Source organism: Bactrocera neohumeralis, chromosome 4, assembly GCF_024586455.1.
Source record: "Bactrocera neohumeralis isolate Rockhampton chromosome 4, APGP_CSIRO_Bneo_wtdbg2-racon-allhic-juicebox.fasta_v2, whole genome shotgun sequence".
In the NCBI taxonomy this organism is placed as follows: domain Eukaryota; kingdom Metazoa; phylum Arthropoda; class Insecta; order Diptera; family Tephritidae; genus Bactrocera; species Bactrocera neohumeralis.
In genome coordinates this window covers 25,160,545-25,181,886 of record NC_065921.1, presented here as the reverse complement: position 1 = coordinate 25,181,886, position 21,342 = coordinate 25,160,545, and the positions used below count along the sequence as shown (strand labels likewise).

At 38.8% G+C, this 21,342-nt stretch overlaps 3 protein-coding genes across 3 annotated transcripts; 1 reads left to right on the top strand and 2 right to left on the bottom strand.

Annotated features, from left to right (window-relative positions):
- Window positions 1–8: 8 nt before the first annotated feature.
- On the bottom strand, window positions 9–1,158 carry LOC126757467 (uncharacterized). The gene is made up of 3 exons (XM_050471398.1): window positions 592–1,158; window positions 442–507; window positions 9–382 (listed from the first exon to the last, which is right to left on the bottom strand). Exons 1-3 carry the CDS (start codon window positions 709–711, stop codon window positions 131–133), a joined length of 438 nt encoding a protein of 145 aa, XP_050327355.1. The 5' UTR covers window positions 712–1,158; the 3' UTR covers window positions 9–130.
- Window positions 1,159–4,499: 3,341 nt separating this feature from the next.
- LOC126755411 (putative sodium-coupled neutral amino acid transporter 10) lies at window positions 4,500–10,121 on the bottom strand. The gene is made up of 8 exons (XM_050467961.1): window positions 9,827–10,121; window positions 9,344–9,730; window positions 8,286–8,403; window positions 7,777–8,185; window positions 7,093–7,241; window positions 6,901–7,037; window positions 5,692–6,840; window positions 4,500–5,647 (listed from the first exon to the last, which is right to left on the bottom strand). The coding sequence occupies exons 2-8, from the start codon at window positions 9,428–9,430 to the stop codon at window positions 4,871–4,873; spliced, it is 2,826 nt and encodes a 941-aa protein (XP_050323918.1). The 5' UTR covers window positions 9,431–9,730; window positions 9,827–10,121; the 3' UTR covers window positions 4,500–4,870.
- Window positions 10,122–10,427: 306 nt separating this feature from the next.
- Window positions 10,428–17,195, top strand: LOC126756022 (protein three rows). Its single transcript, XM_050468812.1, has 5 exons — window positions 10,428–10,871; window positions 10,935–12,833; window positions 12,893–13,723; window positions 15,023–15,211; window positions 15,305–17,195. Exons 1-5 carry the CDS (start codon window positions 10,554–10,556, stop codon window positions 16,967–16,969), a joined length of 4,902 nt encoding a protein of 1,633 aa, XP_050324769.1. The 5' UTR covers window positions 10,428–10,553; the 3' UTR covers window positions 16,970–17,195.
- Window positions 17,196–21,342: the final 4,147 nt, after the last annotated feature.

The window sequence follows — 21,342 nt, the reverse complement described above, 5'->3', positions numbered from 1 at the left end:
TTTTATTTTTCAAAGCACTTCAAAGGATTTACAGTTGCACACAAACAAAGCGCTTACTCGCTCAGCACGCACTCAACTCCCCACAACACAACAAAAACGCTCTACCCCACTTGTCATTCGTACAGGGAGCTCACGAGAAGTAACTGTTACGAAACATGCGCATATCCGAGTTCTTCGGCGGATTGATGCGCAACTTTGGCGACTCCTCGTTAATGGGTTCCAAGTCAAATTTCGAGCCATGTGCTTTGTGTTGTAATTTGTCTTGCGGATGCTCACAGGCGCGACTCTGATACTCCTCCATCGGTTGGGGGTCATAGTAGAACTCGGTGTGACGTCGACGTGGATACAGTTCCATTCGTGTGCCAGTCGGACTAAAGGTATTCTGCGAAAATATGAAACAATGAGTGTGATGGTACGCTTTATGGAATAGAATTCACTTACCGAATAGACAGAATTGAGTGAGAAGAGCGAACCTTGCAGGCTTGGCAAAGAGTCGTTACTAAATAACTGCAGAAAAAATAAAACAATTTGTCGCATTTTGTTTTGTTGTAATGATATCAAAGCAATGCGTCGCATTTAACGGTTACTTACTTTGGTGGGAAACATTTTTTGGCACAAATGTAGAAATTGCAATATAAGAAATTTGAAAAAATTCTTAACTAAAGTTAAATTTTGCGGTTTTTCTTTTTCGAATTCAAATGTAGATGACATGTTTTTTTTTTATTTTTTGGCACCCTTGATTTGTTTCTCTTTGCTTTCAAAATTTTAAAAGCTTTGCAGTATTGGAAACGGTTAAGGTGTTGTAATATTGTACCTTTCTCTACTACTTTTGAATGCAAATCAACAAGTTTTGAGGTTAAGTTGAAAACATCTTTCTTATATTTAAAGCTGGATTAAGTTATAAATAAAATAAATAGAAAACAACAATGGCAACAGCACAAACAACCAAAATCTGATCCGAAATACACTCTAAGATCTCCGAAAATTCCCCATTTTACCCTCGAAGAGCTGCAACTACACACTGGTAGGCTTAAGGCCAACAAATCACCCGGCCTGGACGGGATTCCAGCAGAAGTCCTGAAAATAATCGCTGCAGAGCGACCGGCAGTACTGCTGAACATGTACAACGCCTGCCTCAAAGCCGGAATATTCCCTGAACCCTGGAAAAAGCAACGACTGGTGCTAATCAGTAAGGGAAAAGGAGATCCCAACTTATCAACAGCATACCGTCCACCATGCATGCTTAAAACAACGGGAAAACTCTATGAAAGGCTATTTAAACCCACACTCGAAGCGGGTATCAACGAAGCTGGAAGACTTTCCCTTAGACAACACGGCTTTAGACCCGGCAGATCAACTGTAGGAGCTATAAAGCCGTTCTCACGACAGTCAGGTCTACGTAACTGGAACGGACCCGGAATTTTATCCGGCCAAGGACTGTCAACTCGGCAAAATTCTGCCGCTACAACAAAAACAACTGGAGCTATAAAATGCGTCATTGCAAGTGTAGAAGTCGCACAGCGTAGAAGACATAAATACAAAATAATAGTGTTGCTGGCGGCTTTAGCTGTTCGAAACGTCTTCAACAGCGCTGGATGGGTAGATATCATCGACGCTATCGTAAAAAAATTTGAAATCCCCGACTACTTCAGAGCTTTAGCGCGAAGCCACAGAAAACTGCTGTATTAAACTAGAGAGGGATCACGACAGATAGCGGTCACGAAGCAGCACAAGGATCCATTTTAGACCCTGACTTGTGGAACATCGACTACGCTATATTAAAATTCGAAATGTCAGACGAATCGTACTTATATATGTAATTGGTTATGCGGACGACATTACAGCAGTAATTACAGCCAGAGACACAGAAGAAGCGCGAAGAAAACTTAATGAGGTCATGATACGGACGCAAGCAAATAAGCACATACCCCTCGAAATAAGTATGCAAACGACTACGGATACTCATAATCAAAAATCAGTAAACTACCTAGGCGTAAGACTGAACAAATTCAGCGCACCACTGGAAAGGCAGCGAGGATCACCTCCGAACGATAATAACAACAGCACAGAACAAATAAAGAAAGATCCAATAACAACATGGCAACAAAGATAGGAGAATGAGAGTTGCGGCAGATGGACGGCCAGACTAATAAAAGATCTAAACTTATGGACGAACCGTAAATTTCGAGAAGTCGATTTTTAAACAACCCAGCTGTTATCCGGTACTTCACAAAGTACCTCCAAGGAATGGGAAAATTCAAAGAGCCGTCATGTCTATACAAGTACAACAACGCGACATAAGACGACGCTGAACACATTCTTTGAATTGCGTTGGCAACGAAAAAGCACCGCCGTAGAAGATCTGGATGACCCAATAAACGTGGGGGATTATGCAGAAATTCGCAGCAATCTTTCTACGCAACAGAAAACGGGACCTGGACGCAGGTGCGCAGAAGATGTAAACCTCTTAATGAGAAAAATGAAACGCCACCCTGAAGTAATGCCAATGTGGACCCAGGAGAGTCTTATGATTGAGTTAATCTCCGGACCCTCATGAGATAATTTCAACATCCCAGAATGAAAGTAATAATCTCGAATATTCTACGAATTGGAACTAAAATAAATAGACATCTACATACGACTATTTCAACGAAAGTTAGCCCGATATGTTTGGTATACTTGTAGAGATTAAATGGAATATTTTACATTTAATTACAAAAACATTGTCTAATGGAACAACGGAAAAAAATAAACGATTGTGACCAGATTTTCAAAATATTTTCGATTTCACTCCTAACAGTATTAATTTTTAGGTTAAATACGAACTCACTCCTTACTTATTAATATTGAATCAGTAAAACCTTGTACCGTACGTACTCATACAAACTGTATGGAACTTTGAGAAGCAGAGATGTCGTGGTATAATATGGAAATAATATTTGAAAAATAGGTTAAGTGTTTGTAGCTGAACGGGTGTTCTAAATTGGAGAGCTCTAAGAATTTCTTATGATTGCATGCGACGCCAACTTATTAATGTGGACGATCAAAGGAGTGAAGGGTAAGGTCTTGTGGTCTAAGGTTAGGTTGGATTAGGTAAATAGACTATCGATAAATAGAAAATAAATAAACAATTAAAAAAATATCAAAAAATAATAAAAATAAATTAAAAAAAGATTAAAAAAAATTAATTAAAAAAAAATAAATTAAAAATTAAAACAAAAAATAATAATTAATAAAAAAAAAAAATATAAAAAATTAAAGAAAAAAAAAATAATAAACAAATAAGCAAAAAAAAATAAAAGAAACAAATAATATATGTATAAAAAATTAATAAGAAAAAAATAAATTACGTTACACCAAAGTTATAAAACCCTTCACTGGGACATTTCTTATGGCATAAAACGGTATAAAACAAGAAAAAACATTAACTTCGGCTGCACCGAAGCTAATATACCCTTCACAGATGCATTTCTTTTAGTAACTATGTGTTCAGTTTGTATGGAAGCTATATGCTATAGTAAATCGTTCTGAACAATTTTTTTGGAGATTATATTGTAACCTTAAGCAGTAATCCATGCCAAATTTCGTAAAGATATGTCGTCAAATGTGAAAGTTTTCCATACAAAAACTTGATTCCGATCATTCAGTTTGTATGGCAGCTATATGCTATAGTTAACCGATCTGAACAATTTCTTCGGAGATTACATTATTATCTTAGAAAATAACCTGCGCCAACTTTTGTGAAAATACATTGTGAAATGTGACAGTTTTCCATACAAGCACTTGATTCCGATCGTTCGTTCAGTTTGCATCGGCAGTTCCGACAAATGAGCGGCTTCTTGAAGAGAAAATGATGTTTGCAAAATTTCAAAACGATATCTTAAAAACTGAAGGACTACTTCGTATATATACAGAGAGACAGACGGACATGGCTAAATCGACTCAGCTCGACATACTGATCATTTATACATACTTTATAGGGTCTCCGATTCTTCTTTTTGGGTGTTACAAACTTCGTGACAAAAATAAAATACCCTATTCAGGGTATAAATATCTTTATCTTGATTTTTGTCGGTCAGTTTACATGGCAGCTACATGATATAGTGGTTTGATCTGAACTTATGTTCAAGGATTATAGCGTTGTATTGATAATAAATCCCTCCCAAAATATCAGCAAGATATCTTGCTTAATAAAAAAGTTGTTCATACAAAGACTTGATTTTTGCCAATCAGTTAAATACAGCAGCTATAGTACAGTGGTCTGATAACGGCAGTTCCGAGAAATTAGCAGCCTTTTTGGACGAAAAAGATGTATGCAAAATTTACGATCGATATCTCCAACATTGTGGGGTCAGACGGACGGCCATAGTTTAATCACCTCAGCTCATTATCATTTACATATACTCGAATAAATACTTTATATAAAAATATTCTAACTAAAAGCCAGTTCAGATATTATATTCTACAAATTGTAGATGTGTAAATAAATTTCACGGAAGTTTAAATAAATAAATATTTATTTTATTTAGTCTTGTCAACATGCATAGACACACATACGCACTATATATAGTATATACATTTAGGAATAGGTAGATAGCTGTGTCGACAGTTTATAAGTAACGACTTAGTATATGGGCGCCTACGTGAAACACGCAGCGATCGGTAGGAATGATACTGGCAGATAATGCTCTTGGTAAGTTCACATATACACACGGTCTTATGTATATGCTGAGTAAATGGGAAATACAAAACAGCTTACATTTTATGCAAAAATCTCTAAGTAAATGCAATAAACTCTAAATACATTAAATAGAAAAATCAACAAAGAGGTTAATACTTGAGCTTTCAGCGCAGCAAAAACACACTTCATTTAAAGCTGCGACTCATTTTCCTCTCTTACGGAGCGCAACTCGCGCCCAAAAGTTTGCGATTTCAAATTTATCTCATTGCTTATGCCACTCTGCGCCAGCATTTGGTCAACCTTGGGTGTTGTTAAACAATTATTGCTTTGCATTTTCGTTTCGATCTCCGCAAAGTTGGGCGTATTTGCACGCTTGCGCCTTATATGCTCCGCATTCGCCGCTATTATGTCGATGTCAGTGTCCGTTACGCCAAACGTTGGAAATTCCTTCAGTTGCTCGGACTTTAATTGCAGTATTTCGCGGCGTATAGCCTCCACGTTTTCCTTCTCCTTGTCACTGGATGTTTGAGCAACACCCGCGGAAGCTGTTTCATTTGCTTTTAGTTGTGTCGCATTATCAGTCTTAAGATTAATGGTAGCATTGGCATTATCGGCGGTGTGTTGTGTGGCATTCAAGGGATATTTGTCGCCCACGTCCCGTGTTTGTACATTATTTGACTTGTTGTTGGTGTTCAAGGACGAGGCATTGAATAAAACGGCTAAAGGTAACGGCAAACGCGTTTCCAAATGACTGCCATTTTTGGCCTTCTCAATAAGTTCGCCGGTTTTATAAGATAGCGGTTCATAAACATGTTGCGGTTCGCGCACATCTGCTTGCTGTTCCGAAAGTATGCTCAGCAGCGATGGTCTTTCGTCCAGACGATTTGGTACGTTTGGCATTTTAGCTGGCTCTTCCTCTTGTTTAGGCGCTACTATGCTTTCTTGCGGTGCATTAACTGCCGCTTGCTGTGTGACGAGTCACTGAGTTCTTTATTCTCTGGCTCTGGCACTGGCTCGGGCGCTGGCGCAGGTGCTTGCGCTTCGGCAGGCGCATTATGCTGCACCTTCTTTTCGATTTGTTCCACCTTTTGCACCACCTTCTCCAACGTCTCAGCCACCATATTCTGCGTCTCCTCATTCTGTTTGGCCAGTTCATGCTTCAACTGATCCACAGTGCGTTCCAACAGTTCTTTGGTCTTTTTCAGTTCTTTGCGCGTCTCTTTGAGTTCCACATCATTGTTGCTTTTCGCCAACTTTTGTCCATTTTTCAACTCCTCAGCGGCAATTTCCTCATCCTTCTTGATAGCATCTTTATCTATTGTTTGCGGTTGCTGATTTTCCGGCGCATTTTGCTCTTCTAGCTTCGGTAGTGTTTCCATATTTGGTTGTTGCGCCGCTACCGCTTCATGTGGTAGCGGATTCTGCTGCAGCGGCTTCAGTTCCGACGGCGCTTCTTCTGCAACTGGTTGCTTTATGCTTTCGCCTACTTCCGCAGCTTCATCTTTTGGCATTAACGCCTCAACTATAAGTGGCGCCTCCGGTTTAAGTGGCTTTGCATTCAATGTATTCTCAGGTTTTTCAGCTATCACATTTGCTTTCGGTAATTCTGCGTTTTTATTAATAACAACTGCCGCTGGCTGCGATATCGTTTGCACAGGTGTGGCACTCATCAAAAATTCAGACTTTTTCTTTGCCTCCGGCTCTAAATTATTATCTTTTAACTGCAAATCAACAAGTGTTTTCTCCACTCTCAGTTTATCTATTTGCGGTTGTGCTACCGCTGAGTCCAAGGCTATTTTATCAGTTGGTCGCAATAAATTCGTATTTTCCAATTCGTTAACTACATGTAAATGCGCACCCGAACGCTGTTCATCGATGGCATTCAAATTGGCAAACGTGCCCAAAATCATGAGACAAAAACCGCTAATGAATATAAACTGCGCCAAAGAACGCTCTGTCGAGTCTTTTTTCACTATTTTTCGAAAACAAAATGCCGGAAACATTATACAAATCGCTACGCCAATTGTGGAACCCACCAAACCGATAACTAGCTCCACGGACGGTATCATTAGTGCAATGCAGAGTGCACAACCCACCAGACAGGTGGTTATGACTTTGAAGCGAGTCTCTGGTATATAACCACTGTTATCAGTGTGGCCCTAAAATTGTATAGACAAGTGAATAGGTATGTACAATCAGTTGTGAATAGTAGAATAAACCTTGCGATAGAGTAGCGAGTAAATACTGGCACGGCAGGGGAATATGACGAGCGGAAAACTGAATGCAACCGAAAGCACAAATCCAACTTTTATAACATCGCTGCCAAAGGAGGGTGAAAAGTTCATCAAAATATTGCCTAGAAGATATTTTCAGTTATTTTTCACCAAATTTTAGGACATTTTACTGCTTACCCGAAAAGGTTTGAGTACAAAAGGCGACATAACCAAAGAATCCGACGGCTATATACACAAAAGTGCAAATCCAAGTGGCGTTACGTACAATCCCATTCAATTTCTCCACGCTTTGGTTATTGATGCTCTCGAACACTTCAAAAAGTTGCCTGATAAAGGCAGTGTTTTCATTTTTTTTAAGGTTAATTAGTGTTTGTATGTATTTTAGATAACGTAAGCTTAACTCATTAACTAATGAAGCGTGCGAAATGAGGGGTTTTAAGCGAGGAAACGGAAGGAATGAACAGTGAGAGAGCATAGATGTTTAGGAAATTTTTACGAAAAAAAAATAAATTCATGAGGATTTTGTAAAGTTAAAGCACAGGTTAAGGTGAATTTTTGAAACAAAAAATTTTATGAATGATTGCGGTATTTGTATGTAAAAGCATAAATTTTTGTTGATTTTTTGCAAAAAAAAATATAATGATTTTCCAATGTTCAAAGAAATATAATGGCAGTAATTAAAATAATCAGCATCAATTTTTGTTGAGTTTTAGCAAAAAAAAAATTATAAACGTTTTTGTATGTTCCAAAAAAGATAATGGCAGTAATGAAAATAATCAGTGCAATGTCCATATGTATGTTTATGACGCATGCAGTGTGCGAAAAATATAAAATAATAAATTAATAAAGATTTCCACTTACATTTGACATGACAGCGCCATGCTGAAGATCGGTAAGCATTGTAAAATACCTGCAGGTCGCCAATACTCCACTTTCTCCACCCAATCGTGCGTTACAATATGTGCCTCGGATTCCAGTACAATCTTCACGACCAAACAGACGTAAAATCCAATCGATGCAGCACATACTGTTGAAAGGCTATCAACATTCTTCAACATTGCCAAAGGCAATATGCAGAAAACGGTTACAGCTATCATCACCCACGTCCGTAGGTGTGGAAAATCCGCCGTGTTGAGTGAAAACATTTTTGTAACGATTTGCGGTCCTAAATCACCCATCACCACGAAGTATGTGATGGACGTGCCGAAAAGATAACCGATAATACATAACTCCGCAAGCAGTTTGCCCGATGAACCGAACGCATGAAAGCCTGTAGCAGGTGAAAATTAAAGAAAAGCTAAAGTTTAAAATTGTTTGAATGTAATTTGTATACGTTAGTGTAGTGATTGCTTGGCAATTTTTTACTTTACCCAAAAACTCGAAACTTCTGCGACGTGTCAATAGTGAGGACTTTATTAGATAATGGCAACATATGCGGGTAATCCAGTTGCTGATGATGAGTAAGAGAACAGAGAGCACAATGCCGCACTAAAACATGGAAATATATGTTAAATTTCGAAATGTAAATAGTAACATGATGTATGTACATATGTATAAAGGTATGTGGTTGCATTAGCAACTAGTTATGGAGGTGCGAACACAACAAAACGATTAGCACATTAAATAATGAAACTTACAAATGTGGTTCAGACAATGTACATATTTAATCAATTAAAACTCGAAATGTCTATGTATGTATGTATATTGTTATATGTCCATAGAAAATATATTTTGCTAAACTCAAATTATTTTCAAGTAACATTTCCGGAAAAAACACATTATTCATTGGATTCGCTACGAAATGATAAGCTGTATACCGGTAGATATAAATATTTGTACATATGTACAAGTATTATTTCAATACATGTATATAAAAACAATTTTCGTGTCTGCTAATATTTACTCATCTACGTTTTCAGATTATTATTTGTATGTAACCTTAAAAAACACATTGTAAACAAAATAACTATTTTATTATTTTTTTAACGAGCTAACACAAAATATACACATTTTCAATTTTCTAGAGTTAATTAAAATTTAGTCATTAAAAGATATAATGGTTTTTATCATTTTCACGATATATTTGAGGTTTTAAAACATTGACAAAAAGAGTGTTAACTAATAATAGTATATGTATGTATGTAAGTATTTGTTTCAATACACTTCAACTAAGCAAGAATGAAATTTCTAAATCTGAATCTTTTAAAATTTTCAAAATATTTCCTTTAACCGTTTAAGCGCGCTAATACAATTCGTCTGATTTTATTAAAGCAATTAAAATAAACACTACACATCATCTCATACGTTTGCTAAAACATATTAGAAATTCGGCTATTTTGTATGATTCATAAACAAGTAATATCTACATAATTTACTCACTTCCATATACATACATACATATGTGTAGTGAAACAGTAGATTTACTCACTTTTTGGAAACAAAATGGCATGGCTAGTATTCCCACGCCAATAATACTATTGGCTAGTGTCATTATGTGCCCCGAATAAGCCAACATGTTGCAATAAAATTGTATCAATCAAGAAATGCCGTTATCAGGGGACTACCTTGCAAGGTTATTAGTTCAAGGGCTGAAGAAAGTTGCGCCAACCGCATGCGTTCCTCTAACGGCAAATAGTTCGTAACTCAGCTGTTTTAAAATAATGTGGGTGGGCGTTACGTTGTATACCTCGAATGTGTATGATTTCAACTGCAAACCGTTAATGAAAACTTTCTCCAATTCGACAATAAATTGAACTTGTTGGCACGATAGCATGTACTTTATATAAACTAAACAAATTTTGCTTCCGCCTTCCGTCTACAAAAATACAAATAGGTACATAAATATATTGCGCATATATATATATATTAACAAAGCTTTTTAATTTAAACATTGAATACCAACTTGATATACCTTAAATGTACTAAAACTGAAAATGTAGATAAGATAATAAAATGTTTTCAAACATTGTACAATCGGAAACCACGTATTTTTATTTTGCCTACACACACACACATGTAAATAATATAAACACTACATTAATTCACTCGCGTTACGCGATAAACAAAAGTTTAAATTATTGACGGTGTGGCAAACGATTTCGCACTGAAGCAATCGCCAATATACTTGTTGTTGATTGGCAAAGAAAAATGCTAATATTTTTGTTAAAACAAAACAGCGAAGCAAAATACAAACAATTGCCAGCTGGAGTGTAGTAGCCAGACTGGTGAAAAATTATGAATGTATTAACACTTCTACGTCTACTAAATTATGGAACACGTATCAAATATTTAGTATAGCAATTTTATATTATAATTTAATTGTTATCTTCTGTTTTTATGAATTACGATAAAGAATGATATACATACAATTAAGGAAAAAATTACTTACAAATAAATTTTATCTTTATTGAGGTATTTCAGCGCTTGTTACTACGTTTTAAATGGCAACACTGCATTGCACTTGGCACCACTTAAGTTATTTTATAAACGTTGGCTGTACTGCAAAAGCGCCAAAAGACAAATAATTGACTTTTAATTTAAAATCATAGAACGATTGATTGGGTAGTATAAATAGTTTTATATGACGTGAAAATATATTATTGACGCGCATATGTAAGTTAAAATAAATTGGAAAGAAAATGTCGACCGAATATGAAGCGGCATTTGGAGGCACACGAGAAATGGCCGTCAACGCAATGCAGAGGGTTCAACAACAACTTCAAACTCTGAAAGAGAATGGGAATAAGGATTCCAATAGACGCGAAATGCAACTTGCATTATCAGTATTGCGTGCCATTTGTACTATTGCTGCGAAGACGGAAGGCAAACACTATGATGTCTACTGTGATACATTGGTGCATGTAGTGGGGAAGCATATTCAACCATCAATGAGCGCTAAATATTGGACAATGTACCTGGAACATGTTAGATATTTACATCATTTGATTGCAGATAAGGTGAAACGAAAGTCCAATTCTGTTTTTTAAATAAACTATTTAATGTAAAATTTTTACCAATAGAAAAACTTTACTGAGGCTAAAAGAATATGTGACCTTGTTGCAAATTATACTAGTTATCTGCAGAGTGAAGGCGATTATAAAGTTATATTAGGCATGTACTTGCAACACTTACTTTGTCAACACAATCACGTACGCGTAAATGCCCCTCTTGCTCAGGAATATATCGCCGACATTATAGAGGCACTAAAAGAATTATTTAAGCGTATGCTGCAGTGTAACAAAAGTGAAAATTTTACATATCCGGAGTTAATAGCAGATTTCATACAATATCTGGTGCCAAAGCGAGTTTCCACAGTTTTTAATTATCTCGCCACACTTCCTGCAAATAAAACACAAATGTATGATGCTTTTTTCACGTTACTTAAGGAAATACGTACAACGCAACCATCAAAGGAAGAATTGCAAGCACATTGTCAACGACATTTAGAAGCGCTTACTGTTTTCTTTCAGTTAGATGTGCCGGATAGACTACAGCAACAACTGGCTTTGCGGCATTTGCGCGCATGCCGTGAAATGTCTGTGTTTGCTACTGACAAAAGTTCCAATTATGTATTTTCACTCCTATATTATCTGGTGAAACTAGTTTATGGCTTACCGAATCCAGGCGAATTTAAGGATATATACAAAGATCTAAGTCAAAAGCTGACTTCTTTCTTTGAACGCTATGGGGAAATGTTAATGCAAGAGCGTTGGTTTACAGATGTGCCGGTTATAATAGCGGTACTTTTGACGCATGTACAGCAACACACCACCACACCATTCTCATTTTTTTGGCAACACATGACCAGTATTGAATGTTATATATCGCATTACGAATTAATATTAGGCTGTATACGTTTAGCGCCACGTATTACTGAGACGAAATTATTAAAATTTGATTGCTGCACCAGCGCTAGAAAACATACAATAATTTCCTTTGTTATTAGTTCATTAGCTGCCTTTTCATCCTATGCCTTGGCTGTGGATGACTCATCAGCGGAAAGTGATCATCTTTTTATCAGCTTACGTACGCAATTGCTGACGTTGATGCGCCATGGTGTCAGTGTGCTTGATTCTCTCGCTTGTATAACGCCTGATTCGACAGAATTGAAATTACTCTACACATGCGTCGTACAACTGACATTGGATATGCGCACGCCAGCACAAAAACGTCTTTGCATAACATTAGCTGAATTTCTCTTACGCATACGTCATAAATTCTCCATTAAAGATTGGACGCTGCTATTGCGCCGTCTATACAAAATGACGTTGGAATCAAACGAAACAAGTTTAACATTAGATCTACATGTCGCACACATTGCTTCCATGCTGCAGGAAAGTATTTGGCCTGACGTTACTACTTTGCGTACCCGCATTGGACACTTCCACACGGCCTCGTCACACGTGACGCCCGGACAATGCATCTTGCAAATAGCTATGGAAAGTCACAATCCATTTAAGGTTTTTCTGGACACACCACAGAAGCACTTATTACATTGGTTAGAAACACAGCAGTTTCTTAAGTACCATAAGAGCTGTGTTCAACTTCAAATGACGCTAATGCGCTGTAGTCCTTCAATGTATGGTGAAGTGTTGGTGGCACGTGGTGCTGGTCCTCTAACGACCGCAGTAGCTACACGTTTGCAACAACTCTGCAAAGAATTGGAGCAGAAGATAGATAAAACCGCGGGTTTGACACGTTTGGAACAACTCTGCTGGGCACATATAAATACAGCGCTGCTGCATGATGCCTTGAAAGTTCGTAAAGACTCATTGGCAGTGGAAATAAAATTCCAAGAGGACAACATAGAGGATTTGTGGCAACGCAAAGAATTGTCAACGCTAACCGTGACACATGAAGTCAAATATGTAAAGCAAGCTGAAACGGCTTTGGAAGCCTTTCGCGAATTCTATGAAAAAGTATAAACAATTATTTTATATATAAATCATAAACAATAAATTAACACTGTACTTTGCAGGCTGACGCTGAACCGATACTCAGCAATGAGGTGTACATCGATTGGGAGTCCATCGTAGAAGACTTAACCTCACTTGCGTTGTATTTGCAATTGGCAGGCTATTTGGATGTCGCAACGGAAGCTTGGATTCTACACTATCGGGTGACAAATTTAATTAACGATGAATACAATTCCTTACGTAGTCTCGCCTATTTCTGTGAAAACAGCGAATACTTTCTAAATTCACAAAATAGCATAGACTTGGCTGTAGAAGTGGCACGCAAGCAAAATTTCTTATTAAACGCCTTACAACAGTTGCCGACGCTTATTAAACGCCACCAAAACCATGTGCTTATGTGCCTGTGCCAAATGGCACACTATTATGCACGAATCGGCCATCTCAACTATGCACAAGTCTTGTTGCAGTATGTTCATCAGGTGCACGCCGAGTTGCCGAATCAGCAGGGCAAATATAATGTGGTGCTTGGCACAGTCGATATTGTCAAATTTCGTATTTTATGGAAGCATTTGGATAGTGTAGCAGAACGACGAGAAACTCAACTCTCACAGCGTTGCCTGCTACGTGAAATGGAGGACACGTTGGAGCGCTTTCGCGGTGATTTCTTCAAACTCTCGAACAGCGAATTAATGTCATACACGATTTTACTATTGAGTCTTATAGAGCAGGTGGCCGAGTGTGCCGCCAATCGTTTATGCGATCATTTTGTGAATTCATATTTCGCTGGCACCTTTAAGCTGCTGCTGCAATCCGGTTCGGCCTTGCGCATAATACAAATGCTAGCTATGTGGGCGTGGATTAATTTACAAATGGAATATGTGCAAAAGGCGCAGGTGAGCACAACAAAAAATTAAATATTTTTTTATTTATTTTTTAATACCCTGAAGGGCATGTTTAGTTTGTGTATATTGCCTCGGTTTTTGAGATATCAATATGAAATTTTGTTCAGGTCCTTTTCTCCACAAGAAGCTGCTAATTTGTGGGAAACGCCAATATCCGAACACTATAGGTTATAGCTGTCATACAAACTGATAAATCAAAATCAAGTTATTGTATGATTTTTTTATTTGACAATATATCTTCATCAAATTTAGCAAGCAATATTATTCAAGATAACGATATAATCAAAACAAATCGGTCAAAATTAAGTTTTTGATTATATATAAAGCATATGGAGCTGTTGTTCACGCTGACTGATCAAAATCTATATAAAATATCTTTCTTTCCTTATTAAGGAACCATAATTCGACTTGAAGGCTGTTTATATCTAACAAGGTGCCTAGAAAGAACCACTAAAATCTTTTGTTAGATGCAAACCGTTGCAAGTTTTTAAATTTAGTTAGACATATAGGTAATGTAAATAGTCGGGAATTAACTGGCTGATGAGCCTGAACCCTTCATCGCGGTACCATAAAGGAGATGCTCGGCAAAGAAGAAGAAGTAGGCAGAGAGAGGTATTGACAACAACTCCAAGGCATGCTCCATGCCAAGTTTCTAATGGGGGGTTATAATTTCAGCAGGTTTAAACATGTAATCAACCTCTCTATGGAAAAATTTAGCCTACTTGTCAATTTCTACACGGGCAACTCCAAGCTGAAGAAGCACTTATACAATATGCCAGCTTCTTGTGCAGATTGCCGATTCTGCGACAGAGAGCCTTAAACTCCACAACACCTGCAGTCTGCAGACACAGGATAAAGGACCTGGGATCCATGTTTCCTAATAGGAATGACATCGCCTCACTGCCACCTACAAGCAGTATATTGGACTTTATCAATATGCAGGGGCTAGGTGATTCTTTTTGAGTTAGGCGAGGGCACAATAGACTTAAGGTCGCGGTGGAATTCTCGTCTATCTATCTATCTAGGTAAATAGTTATATATATAATTGCTATAATAAAATCACTCTTGAAGGGTGTCGTTGTTGTTGTTATTGTAGCGGTTATCTAATGCCCGCGATCCAAACAAGCTTAGATCGCTGGAAAAACGGCCCTTGGCCCAAGAAAATACGCGTCAATTGCGGTATTATAGAAACGGCTGTCGCAGGATTTGCCCTAATGAAGGGTATTATAGCTTCGAGGCAGCCGAAGTATATATTTTTTCTTGTTTTTAACTGATTTTTTTTATGCACAGATCAAAGTAAAATTGATTGAATATATACTGGGTGAAAAAAGTATGGAAGATTTGCGGCAATTGAGTGAAGCACGCGCCGTTGAAAAGAAACTGGCAGTCCCAAACGCTTACAACACATTGGAGTTGCTGCATTCGGGCATGGAGCCGCTGCGCAAAATGATACCGTTGCATGCATCGCCCACAAAAATGGTATGCTAATAAACTGATGTATTTTTTTTTCGGAAAACTTTTCATATAAAATTGTAGTTAACATCTCCTTTTAATATTTTTCCCAAAACTTAGCTCAAAATGCAACTTAGCCCATCAATACAGCGAGAAAATGGACTTACACGCTTTCTCCAAATAGCCTGCAACGATACGTTGCAACAATATGAGATTCTACAATGGTGTTGCTTTATGGTCGGTTGCTTGAATGCCAGACTCTACTTTCTTGTCGATAATCATGACAAACTGGAGGATTTCTATGAAACTAGTCAGCAATGGTTGGAAACGCATCAGCAAAACAATTTCCTACGTATCAATTTCCAGAATATACAACTGCTGAACTTGCAACACTACGTCAACTATCTGCGTACGCATAAGAAATACGAAAAGGCCTTAAATTGTCTGCAAGCGGGTCTGCTGCGCTACAGTAGTGTAAAGGGAAATGTTGATACCGTTTATCACATTAATTTTCTCTTACAATTGCGTGCTACAAAGAAAGAGATGTCCATGCAGAAAGAAAATAAGAGTCAGGGTGGCTTGCGGCGCGCGCTGGCATTTAATGTGTCACCCGATTTGGGAGACGTGACGGTGTTGGCAAAGGAAGTGCCGGCAGCAGCTAAAACGGGGAAAAAGCTGCCAACTGCTGCTTTCAAAATATACGACAGTGACGAGAGTCTAAACAAACATACGCCTAGGCGTGCTGTTGCGCGGTTGCCAGAGGTTAGCAAAACCAAAGAGAAAATGTTGACTTTGACGGCGAGAAAAGCGAAAAAACTTTTGGCCACTGAAACGCCAGCCAAAAACGGTGCTAAAAGTGTAAAAGGAAGCACACAATCGCTGACAGCAAGAAAGCTGCGCGAAATTAGAGCTGCTGCTAACGATTCGTCCAGCCATTCGTCGAATTCTACGCCCGATTCTGATATCGACAATATACTGAATCGTTGTCAACGCATCGAATCTGTGGATCTGTTGGATAGTGATGATGCGAGTAGTAAACAGAGTGAGGCATTAAATATCCAAACCAGCGCCAGTGCCATATTAAGCAAAAAGTGTAGTGTTACCAAAGCTAGTCGCCACAATGAGAATCTTTCGAATATTTGTCGTAAATTTGAATCCATAGACTTGGCTGGCGACGATGAGCCCACATTAGTGCCAAATAAGAGCTGCACACCCAAACTGAAAGAAGCAAAAGCGCGCAAAGAACAAACGCCCGAAGTTATTGCTGTTTCCGACGACAACACCGATACTTTCAAAACGCCCGATTCGACTTTCGGTAAACTAACAGCACCGCCAAAAACCACAAATGCCAAAGGCACCACCAAAAAAGCACCGCGTGCTGCACCAACCAAGCGCCGAAGTAAAGAAACGAATGCAAAGCCCGCCTCAGCAGAAGTGAGCGTGTCCGCCAGCAGCGAGACAACCACACTCGTCCCAAGCGAACCACAAATACAAGTTGTAGAAAGGATCAAAGTAACCGAGGATAAAAAGTCGACTACGACGAAATCACGCACACGTACTAAAACCGAAGTACGCACCCTGAAAGTGATCACAATGGAGACGGAAATTAAGATTTTATCACCTGCCGCACAAACCGCAAGCAAGGCGAAGGAGCATGCAAGCACGAACAGCACAACTCGTGGTCGCGCACGCGCAACCCGAAAAGCACCGACCAGCAATAACGATGAAAACGTTGCACCACCCGTGACCGTTAGCAGAACGTTGAGCAGGCGTGCCAGGCAATAGTTTTGTTTTTTTTTTTAACTCTTATTTATATTATTTTTTTTATGTAGTTAAATTTCTGCAACACTTTTTCCTAGACTATTAAATTATTCTAGCTTACTCTTTCATTAATATTTTTGTAGTGTTTTTATATTTTCTAGTTTTCATATTTTGAATCAAACGCATTAATTTGTTGTGCTCAAATATCAAAAAATTAATAAAGGTGACGCTTATTTTGATTAACCTGAAAGCTTTTAACGAATTTTAATCGATTATTCTACTAAACGTGCTAATGTACGAATTGTCGCAGGTAGGAATATTTCTACACCATGGCGGATGAGTAACATATGATACGAGTGCGGTTCGATAAGTACGGGAAGACCCCGCTTAAGCAATCTTTTGAGATCTGAGCGACAAGAAATAGTCGCTGGGGGCCAGATATTTAGAATACGGTGGATACAGAAGCAATTCAAAACCCAATTCCTGTATTTTTGCCATGGTTGTCACTAACTTATGACACGGCGCACTGTCTTGGTGAAACATTTTGTCCTTAAAACGATCCAATAACGCTAGCCAACATAAATGATGCTATGCGCATTCCAAAATACTGAAGCCAAAAGCGGATTCATCGTGTGCAGCCGTTTGATGTCGAGGAACTTCGGAGTGAAATTATGCAGTCTTGTTTCACCTATTGTTACATATCGACATAAAAACTACTTCTACTTCATTATAGACGTAGACTATACCGCATACGCGGTTATAGCCGAGTTTACAACAGCGCGCCAGTCGTTCTTCCATTTCGCTGTTTGGCGCCAATTGGAGATGCCAGGCTTAGCCAGGATCTTATATGCGATGTTGAGGAGGCTTATCCCACGGTAATTGGCGCAGATTGTGGGGTCTCCCTTTTTGTGGATTGGGCAGAGCACACTTAAATTGCAATCGTCGGGCATGCTTTCGTCCGACCATATTCTACAAAGAAGTTGATGCATCATCCTTATCAGTTTTTCGCCGACGTGTTTGAATAGCTCGGCGGACAATCCATCGGCCCCCGCTGCTTTGTTGTTCTTCAGACCGGTAATTGCTATTCGAATTTCTTCAAGTTCAGTCAATGAAACGTCCGCATCATCGTTATCGTTTGGGGAATAGGGTTCACCATTTCCTGTTGTTATGCTTTGACTGCCATTCAGCAGGTTGGAGAAGTGTTCTCTCCATAATTTAAGTATGCTCTGGGCATCAATGACTAGATCACCTTTGGGGGTTCTACACGAATATGCTCCGATCTTGAAACCTTCTGCTAGTCGCCGAATCTTTTCTGTCCTCCATTTTGTCAAGCTCTTCGTACTCACTCGTTTCGCTTCTCTCTTCAACTCTCGGTATCTATCCCTTCCCGCACGTGTTGTGGTCGATTGTAACGTTGCGAGGTAGGCAGTCGGTTTTCTCTCCGCTGCGACACAGCACTCCTCATCGTACCAGCTGTTCTTTTGCCTTTCAAGAAAACCATTGGTTTCGTTTGCAGCTGTACGTAAAGAGCTTGAAATGCCGTTCAACAGTTCCCTTATACCGAGTTGCTGATGTGTGCTCTCAGAGAGCAGGAGTGCAAGTCGAGTAGTCGTTCAGCTATCTGTTGTGATTGCAACTTCTCGACGTCGAACCTGCCTTGTGCTTGTGACGGGTGTTTTTTGCTGTACAGAGGCGGGTGCGTATCTTGGCTGCAACAAGATAGTGATCCGAGTCGATGTTACGGCGCACGCGCGTCTAAAACACTGGACACGTCTCTTCGGTCTATCACAACATGACCGATCTGGTTGGTGGTTTTTCGATCCGGAGAAAGCCTGGCTTGAGATCTCAAAGGTGCGCTCAACCAAGCGCTCATTTACTAAAGATTTTGCGTTGTGCCAAAGATATCCTGCCCATCCGCTTTCGAAGGTATCTTTGGTCGCATCGTCCTTCTCTTCCGTCGGGGCGTGGGCGCAAATCGGCGATATGTTGAAGTACCTCGTTTTGATGCAGATTATGGCTAGATGCTCACCCAGCGGAGTGAATGTCAGTTCCCGAAGACTGCGTTTTTCTCCCACCACGAATCCCACACAGAATTTGCGCTCCTTTATATGGCCACTGTAGTAAATCTACTCGCCTCAGTCCTTGTCCCGTCCATCGCATTTCTTGGACGGCGGTGATGTCAGCCTTTACTTTTACGAGGACATCAACCAGCTCGGCAGCGGCATCTTCCCAATTAAGGGGCCGGACATTCCAGGTGTATGCCCATGCTTTTGCCGCAGTCGACATTAGAAGGGGGGTTTCTCATCCGAGGCTGTTGCTTGCTTTTCATTAGGGACGTTTTTTACGTGGCGAGTCCCAAACCCAGCGCACAATCCCTCGGAGGGATGTAGATTCATACTATACAAATTCAATATACATAGTTCTTATTTTTGAAATTCCCACAAGGTTAGAAATCGTGGTGATGAGGATATTTTGTGTATAGTGCTATATCCAAAGCTTTTTTATCAGTTACCAAAAAACCGATCGTAATACGGGTTTCTAGATTAGAGGTTCTTTCACTTTTTGAGTATATCTTGAGATTGAAGACTCAATTTGAGTGTTGTTGTGGTAAGAACCGTTCATAAATACTTTCGGAATACACTCTTAGGGTAAAATATACATACATACATATACATATGTCCTGAGTGAGCAAACATAGACTCGAAAGCTTTAGGAATTCATTCTTAAAATAAAAAATTAAAATTCAATTAGTTTAAATTATATGTATGTGTATGCAAATACTCGTACCCAAGCTCAAATCACACACACATATCTATATACATATGTATAGTGGCAAACTCTTAAGGAGCGCAAGTTCGTTTCTTAAGTCTTTTGTGTTCATATAAAATGCCTCAAAAGGCATCAAGTTGACACGATTAATTGTTTGCATGCGAAAATCGCATAAATTTATTAATGTCACGAAGTAATCCTTCGTTATTTTTTGACAATCGCTTAACGGTAAACCACTGAAAAGATGGTTTAAACCGCGCCCACATGCACTTAAGTGACACAACAGCGTCGCTTCAATGCAACACAAAATGGGAGTGGCGTTTTATCAACAAATTACCAACGCATTTTCTGAAAGGCCATGCCAGTGATTCCCAAATTGCAATAAATTCCTTAAAAAAAACTAATTTTAATTGTCAGGCTGTTTAACGCATGCGCGAAAATAAAGTCGCGGAAACATTCTGGAATTTCCAAATTCTTCGTTTTTTTGGTTCCCAAGAAGACCACCCATTTAAATGTTAAACATTTCAAAAAGTAAGCGATGCGAAAGTCGTCATGCCTGTAAGTGGTCCGCCCCTTCTGCCTGCCGCTATTTGATTAAGCCACTTTCCGAGCACTTCTCTGGACAAATCGCTAATGAATGCAAAATAAGTGCAAAGTGCGAAAAGCAGTAAGTAAAACACGCTTCAGGCTACATTTAGTAAACACACAACAACAACCAAAACAACGGCAATGACGGCAAAAATAACGCAAAAACAATCGAAACACATGTTAATAAAACAAAACGGCCGCCAACAACCACACACACAACAAACGCTGCTGCCGATTCACATGCCAGACCGACGGAGCGGGCGTCAACAGCGACGGTGGCAGCGGCATTGCGCTATAGTGCTGTCGGAATTTTGTCCATAACTGGTTTCGAAACTGCGACACAAATTTCTCCCGAAATAATATTATTTGTGCAAAAGTTTGTTTTTATTGTTTTAGTTTTTTGTTTTCTTTTTTTTTATTACGAATTGCGTCTGATTGAGGAGAAGCCTAAACTAAATTCTGGAAGAAGTCGAATTTTAGTTAACATTTATGCAAGTATGTTGCTATTGTTATTGTTTTTGTTTTTCTACACGCGCATAGTAAATATTCATAGCTTAGCGCCGTTGGCTCGCTATTTCGCTGGAATTTCATTTTATAACTCAATTAATGATAATTTAAATTTTTTACTTGTTTTTGTTATTGTTGTTTTTGTATAACACATCTCATTTGCTTATAGAACATATAATACCATGTATGAAATTTGCAAATTGCATTTTTTGGCGCTTTGTTTCATTCTATTGTTTGCCTATTAAATAATCCACATTTGGAGGTTATGTAGAGTTTGCCGAACAACAGGTGTGTTTTCTTGAAAAATTTGTATTAATTTCAAGACCTGACAGCTCTAGTCGTGAAGTGCTTTAGTTAGAATAGAAAAGAATTTTATTGAGGTTTTCACCTCGAGTTACCACGACTTTGTACAACAAATTGTGATATAAGGACCTGCCTTTAACAATGCGAACCATATAAAAGAAGGAGAAGCCATTCAAAACTAGGTCGGTTTCTGGTCTTTCTCAAATAAGCAAAATAATCTTTCACACGGA